We start from the raw sequence: 7,441 nt of genomic DNA on the forward strand, positions 1-7,441 counted from the left end.
TAGTTCTCCCAAACCTTTGCATCGGTGCATGTGGGATGGAATCAAGATCCCATTGAGGTGGGTGCTTGATGCCCTGACTCAATGGAGAATATAATGTTTTTCCCCTTTCTGGTGCACTCTTCAAGAAGAGGTTGGCTAAGATCATGAAATTAACAAAGATTATTGGCCAAAGCTTGTGGGCATTATACTTCTGATGGGATGACTCTTGAGATTCATGTGCAGGCCTAAGGTGAACTCTGAGGGAGAACCTCCGTTGTCCATTCCTTTATCAAGCTTATTTGGCAGCCCTAGTCACACACTCTTTCAATTTATATTGAGGAATCCTCCTTGATGCTACTGGTAGGAGGATCAAGTTGATAGGAAGAGTTTTATCATTCAAATTTTCATCATGTATCCTAGCTCTAGGAAATTCATAGGAGTATGAGCTTCATCAAATGATCCTTCAGTAAGGTAAATTAATGGTTCATGATTAACTGGGACATCCATTTTCGGAGAAAAATTACCAAAAGCATTAGATCATTCAAGATTTTCTTCTACATCCTCGAATACTCTCTCATTGTCCCAGCATGAGAGTTACTTGATTGGTTGGGACAAACTCTTTGCTTTAATTTCTGGGATCTTGCTAGTCTTATTCTTCTTTTTGGGTCTGCTCCTCAAGCTGGGGAGTACATTGACATTCATAATCTCTTTCCCCATCAACAACCTTGATTGCATCTTCATCCTCGGATGTGAGAGCTCCTTGAGTTGGCTTGATCATGATCAAGGGTCCTATTTTTTTGAAATATTGACATGTTAAGGATATTAAAGTGGATCCTGATTTGGATCTCGTGACAAATGGTCCAAGAGATAAAAGTGACAACGTGGGTTTGGATCTCAGGCCAAATGGACCACATCAGAATCGTGATAAGGTGATAAACATTGTCAATCTCAGTGGCAACCCAAATGGGAAAGTCAGCAATCCAAATGAGTTGGTCTCCCAACGATTTTCGTATAATCTCCAAAGTGGTTACTTTTGTAATCTCTCTCTCTCTCTCTCACTCAGAAAATAAAAATGTGAGAAGAGAAAGATAGTGGATGTAGGTTTTTGTGAAAACTGAACCACGTTAAAACATTGTGTGTCTTTGTGCTTGCATGAGTGCTTTCTTCTTCGCGTTTCATGCTCATTTATGGTATCGACACAACAAAAATTTAGCAACCACCATCCAATGGAGTCTTCAGGTATGAGTTCTAGCTCCATGCATGCTTTCGATTTTTTCTGCACCCACAAATCTGCAATACTTTCTGTCGATGAAGTTATTGTCAGAGAACTACCTGCTTTGGGAGCCATAACTCACTCCCCTCCTACTTAATTTGAATATGATTGGGTTTGTTGACAGATCAACACCCTGCCCTGCATGTTTTTTACCTGCCAAGTCCGACAAGGATGCCGTTAAAAATTTGGCCTTCAATAAATGGATGTGTCAAGATCGGCTGCTCCTAAGCTGGTTGTTGACCTTGCTGTCCAACATGGTTCACAACCAAGTCATTGAGGTTGCATCAATCCACGAGTTGTAGACCACTCTCAAGTGCATGTATGCTGCATTTTCTCGATTTCAAATTCAACAAATGAGATCCCAAATTCAATCTATCAAGAAAGGGACTGATTCCATAACAGTCTACTTTCACAAGTTAAATACGCTGGCTCGTCAGTTGGCCATGGCGTCCAAACCCATTCCCGATGATGATTTATGCATGTTTGTTTTGGTTGGCCTTCCCACAAATGAATATGGTGTGTTTCACACCTCATTTCTTTAAGTTGATTATTTATTGAGTATGCTCTTGATTGACGATGCTCAAGTCAGTTAATCACCACTGCCAACGTTTCCTATCGGCAACACAATCGAAGTGGAAATCAAAACTGCAGAAACCAAAATGCTGGAAATAATGGCAGTGAAAATCAAAACTATTATCGTGGGCATGGTGGTGGATGCAATGGTACTCGGTCCAACTGGTTCAATCAGAATAAAAAATCAGCATTAAGGAAATCAGTCTACGCACTTTGTCTGTCAAGCCTGTGAGAAAAAACAGTCATGGTGTGCTTCAATGCGAATCCTATTGATTTTAGAATGAACCCACTGCTGCCGAAGTCTATCATGTAGCATCGTCCTAAGAAGCTGATGATGGATCATGGTACCCTGACTTCGGTGCTACCTGTTACATCACATTGGTAGCTCTCTTATTTCGTTTGAAAATTCATATTTTGTTATGCATGATGTTCTTCATATTCTTGATATTACCAAAAATTTGTTATTTATGCATCGGTTCTCTTTCGACAACATATATTTTGAGTTTCACCCTTCTTTTTGCTATGTGAAAGATCGCATGACAGGAAAACTAGTTGAACAGGGACCAAGTAGGGATGGGCTCTACAAGATCAATCTTATGTCATCAATTTCAGGAAATAAAGAAGTCCATGTTGGGGAGCGAACCATTGTTGATCAATGACATAAACACATGGGTCACCAGGCCATGCGAGTGGTACATCATGTCATAACAAATTTGGTCTTCCATTTCTTCATAACTCTAGCAGAATTATATGAAGTATGTCAGCAAGGCAAAAGTCATGCTTTACCTTTTGATTCATCATCTCATATTATCTCTAGTATACTTGATTTATATTTTTTGAATGTTTAGGGACATGCCCCTCTCTTTACAACCGTATTTTGTTATTATGTTCATTTTGTTTATGCCTACACTCGGTTTACATGGCTTTGTGTTTTATAAAAAAAAACTGATGTGTTGAATGTGTTTTGTCTCTTATTGAGAATCAGTTTGGAAGAACCATCAAGTCACTTCAAAGTGATTGGGTCAATGAATATAAATTCATTTTCGCATATTTGAAATCGTGTGGAATTGGTCACCGAGTCTCATGTCCACACACACATGAGAAAAACTGAATGTAAACATAGGCACATTATTGAGATAGGTCTCACACTTCTTGCGCAATTGGGAGTTCCTATGCAGTACTGGGACTGCTTTTATTTTTGTTATTTTTTTATTAACCATCTTTCTTCGATTGTCACGAACATGAGGTCGTCGTACTACTTGTTGTTTAATGAGGAACATGATTATTTCTTCTTAAAAGTGTTTGGTTGCACCAACTACTCTTATTTGCATCCCTATAACCAACACAGTTGATTTTAGTAGCACCAATTATGTTTTTCTAGGATATACCAACCAACATAAAGGCTATGTTTGTCTTGACCAACAGAGTTGTAAGACTTGGATTGCTCTGAGTATGGTGTTTGATGAGTCTATTTTTCCCTTCAAGGACACCCTACTCGTGGTCACCCCTCCCTCCACTCCTACGTCTATCATTCTTCCTTCTCCTATGTTGGTTGCTCCTCATCCCAAGCTTGTCCTAGCCTCTTCATCTCCTCAATTGTCTGTCCAACTAGACATCCCAAGCCAACTAGTTGCATCCTTATCGAGAAATGCACCCGTGTCTCTTGCATCACTCGACATTGACCTAGTTGTAGATCTGGGACCGTTATAGGCCCAATCCTCATACTCTCCTCCATCTCAGTCTCACTCCATGGTCACCCGATCGCAAATAGGTTCCCTCCCACCTAAGATTCTCTCTACCACCTGGTATCCTATCCTTCGTGCTTACCTTATTGAGCTTCATCACCTGCAAGAACCAACCTATTTTTCTCAAGCTCATGAGGATCCTAATTGGTGCAATGCAATGCATAATGAGTTCAATGCCTTGCTCCAAAACGGTACTTGGACTTTAGTGCCTCCGTCTTCCTCTCAAAATATTGTCAGTTGTAAGTGAATATTTAAAATAAAGCAGCGAGTTGAATGCTACAAAGTTTGACTTGTGATAAAGGGGTACATACAAGAGGCTGGAGTTGATTATTTTGAAACTTTTAGCATGGTGGTTAAGCCAACCATCATCCATACTATTTTTGCCATTGTTGTCCACTTCCACTTCCGTTGAGACATGCGCCAGCTTGATGTCAACAATCCCTTTCTTCACGGGTATCTTAATAAAGAGGTCTACATGATCCAACCTCCTAGTTTTACGGATCCTAGGTACCCACATCACATTTGCAAGCTTCACAAAGCTTTATATAGGCTTAAACAAGTCCTGTGGGCTAGGTTTCACCGACTCAATTTATTCATTTAGGAATTAGGGTTTCTTGGTTCTCGTTCTGACACCTCTCTATTCATTCATGAGAGTGGGAACATGCTTGCATATATACTAATTTATGTGGATGACATTTTAATTACCAAGAATTAGAATTTCGCTCATTTGGTTATGCTTAGATCCAAGCTCAACATCCTTTCCAGGCCATTCAGCTTGTCCGGGCATGCTAAGGATATTAAAGTGGATCTTGATTTGGATCTCGTGTCAAATGGTCCAAGAGAGAAAAGTGATAACGTGGGTTTAGATCTCATGTCAAATGGACTCCATCAAAATCGTGATAAGGTGATAAACATTGCCATTCTCAATGGCAACCCAAATGAGAAGGTCGATAGTCCAAATGAGCAAGTCTCCCAATGATTTTCGTATAATCTCCAAAGTAGTTACTTTCCTAATGTTGTAACAAAAACTCTTAAATTCAATGAGCAGATTGAGGACCAGAGTCTTGTTAACATATTCATTTAAGGAATCTCTCTCTATCACTCTCTCAAAATAAGAGCGTGAGAAGAGAGAGATCATGGATGTAGGTTTTTGTGAAAACCAAACCACGTTAAAACATTGTCTTTCTGCTTGCATGGGTGCTTTCTTCTTCACGTTTCGTGCTCGTTTATGACCAGACCATGGCTTTCTTCCTTCTCACTTTGATTTTCACATAAGGGAAGATCTTGATTGTCACACATATCTTCTTTCAATTCAGGCACAATGTTTATCCCCATTTTTTTGAGATTTTGCAAGAGCTATTTCTTGTTTTTCAAAGGTCGTTGGAGCGTTGGTGAGGCTGAAGGGCTTCACTAGAAATTCATAATGCTTATTATGCATTCAAAATGCTGTTGCATGGACATCATCCGGTCATACTCTAATCTGATGATACCTGGAGTGCAGATTTATTTTGGAAAATAGAGTAGCACCATGCAATTCATCGGAGTTGGGGTATTTATCTTGCAATGTGATGGCATTCATAAAAAAAGTGCCAGCTTCCGTCCTTCTTCTTGACTAATAGAACTGGCGATAAATAAGAACTAGTACTGGATTATTTATGCTTCTAGCATCTGTCACCAGATTCTTGATCTCGTCCTTTTGGGCCTAACCATACATGTATTTGGCAAGCTTTGACCTGGGAATTATTGCGATACGGTGGTCATAATTCCGTGGTGGTGGAAGACCCATAGGCTCTTGGAACATGCCGTGGTATTTTTCCGGCAGTGCCTTCTGCTCCATCTCGTTGGAATTCTCTTCACCAGTTAAGACCTCAGTCATCATGTGCAAGAGGTATACTTGAGAACTTGCTCGCATTACTCGCAGAGCCTGCTTAGGTTCTACCTCCTCCAAAAAGCGCTCAGGAATTGCCCGAATCTCCACTGGTGACCCATTTCTTCGGAGCTTCATACTCATCGCAGTAAAGTTCCAGGTCCTCTGACCTATCTCCTTCAACCATTGTATTCCTAATTAACACCACCTCTGCTCTCTTCATTGGCAACAAAATCAGATTCTGATTATTTGTCTCGAATGTGAGATCGCTTACTGAAATCTGGATCTGATTATCAATTGGACGTTACTTGCTCTATTTTATCCGATTAAATGAATTTGGATTTTGTTGGATATCGTTTCTAAATCAATCTGTTGCCACTTGTAATCTTTGTGGGAAATCTTTGTTAATTAAAGCTGCTGCTTGTCCCAAGGTAGACTGGGAATAGATCAGGTCATATTACATGTAACTGATGGTTGGTTATATTCAATCTTCACAGCATATTTCACTTGATAACACTGAGAGTGGGGCCAATGCGCATCGCCATCTAGTGAGATGTTCAGTGGGTTGAATATAACGGATGAATCGGTTTATGTACAATAAGACCTGATCTGCTCTCAGTCAGGCCTAAGCCATGATGACAACACAGGCCAAACAACTGGGAATTGCTGTCTCAAGAGAAACTAAAGTTGAATTTCATCGATAGATTCGAAATGGGAGCACGCCCAAAACACTCATACAAGCAGCCCTACTATAGGGTTTTGATCATTTACATCGTCGGGGCCCTTCACACACACACACACACACAAAAGCGACACATCTAAACCATTTTACTTGCCGGGAACGAAGTTGGTGGCAAAGGCCCAGGCATTGTTGTTGACGGGGTCGGCGAGGTGGTCGGCTAGGTTCTCGAGGGGACCCTTGCCGGTAACGATGGCCTGCACGAAGAAGCCAAACATGGAGAACATGGCGAGCCTTCCGTTCTTGATCTCTTTCACCTTCAGCTCTGCGAATGCCTCAGGGTCGTCAGCCAGACCCAGTGGGTCAAAGCTGCCACCCGGGTAAAGCGGGTCGGTCACCTCACCTAGTGGCCCACCAGCAATGCGGTACCCCTCAACAGCACCCATGAGTATGACCTGGGTAGCCCAGATGGCCAGGATGCTCTGAGCATGAATCAGGCTTGGGTTCCCCAAGTAGTCGAGCCCGCCCTCACTGAAGATTTGAGCCCCAGCCTTGAACCAGACCGCCTCGCCAAACTTGACTCCGTTCCTGGCAAGCAGCTCGGGGAAGACACAGCCAAGTGCACCCAACATAGCCCACCGAGCATGGATCACCTCAAGCTCCCTGTTCTTGGCAAAGGTCTCAGGGTCGGCCGACAACCCAGCAGTGTCCCAGCCGTAGTCGCCGGCGAACTCACCAGTAAGGTAGGAGGGGGACTCACCGGAGAATGGACCGAGGTACTTGGCTCGGTCGGGCCCGTACCAGGGACTGCCGGAGGAGACCGGCTTGGGCTTGGCAACAGTCTTCCTCATGGTGACACGCCCCTCGCCGAGCAGCTCGGAGGCAGCTGAGGGTGCCAGGTTGACCGCCCGTCCAGCCAGGGTGGGTGAAGACAGAGCCATGGTGGCCATGCTTACACTCTCTAAAGTCTCTTGTTTTCCTGATGGTGAGCTGAGGCGAGGGTGAGTTGGTGCATGGTGGGTTTGGCGTTTTATAGGGGAGGGTGCTTATCCATACAAAATCTTCATCTCGTTTCTTATTGGTTGAGAAAATGGCAGGATTCCTAGTAACCAGTCTGCTTCATCAACGGTCAGATAATTTGGTCCACATTTTTTGCTTTCTCTATCCGTTTGGACACAATCCCATATAATCTTCTTTCGAAGCTTTCCTCCAATGAGCAACGGCCACGAGGGCAAAATCACGGATTTAATGTCTGTTCTCCATGGTGAGAGCCAATCGGGTGATAGTGAACTTCTTCAAACGGGTTGAGGTAATCACAACCAATA

General features: G+C 42.6%; 1 protein-coding gene across 1 annotated transcript; it reads right to left on the reverse strand.

Annotated features, from left to right (window-relative positions):
* Window positions 1-6,119: 6,119 nt before the first annotated feature.
* Window positions 6,120-7,172, reverse strand: LOC149834168 (chlorophyll a-b binding protein, chloroplastic-like). Its single transcript, XM_090011265.1, has one exon. The coding sequence runs from the start codon at window positions 7,064-7,066 to the stop codon at window positions 6,266-6,268; it is 801 nt and encodes a 266-aa protein (XP_089867391.1). The 5' UTR covers window positions 7,067-7,172; the 3' UTR covers window positions 6,120-6,265.
* Between the last annotated feature and the right edge of the window lie 269 nt (window positions 7,173-7,441).

The sequence above is a fragment of the Nuphar pumila genome, chromosome 6, assembly GCF_984573655.1.
Source record: "Nuphar pumila chromosome 6, dmNupPumi1.hap1.1, whole genome shotgun sequence".
NCBI classification, from domain to species: Eukaryota; Viridiplantae; Streptophyta; class Magnoliopsida; order Nymphaeales; family Nymphaeaceae; genus Nuphar; species Nuphar pumila.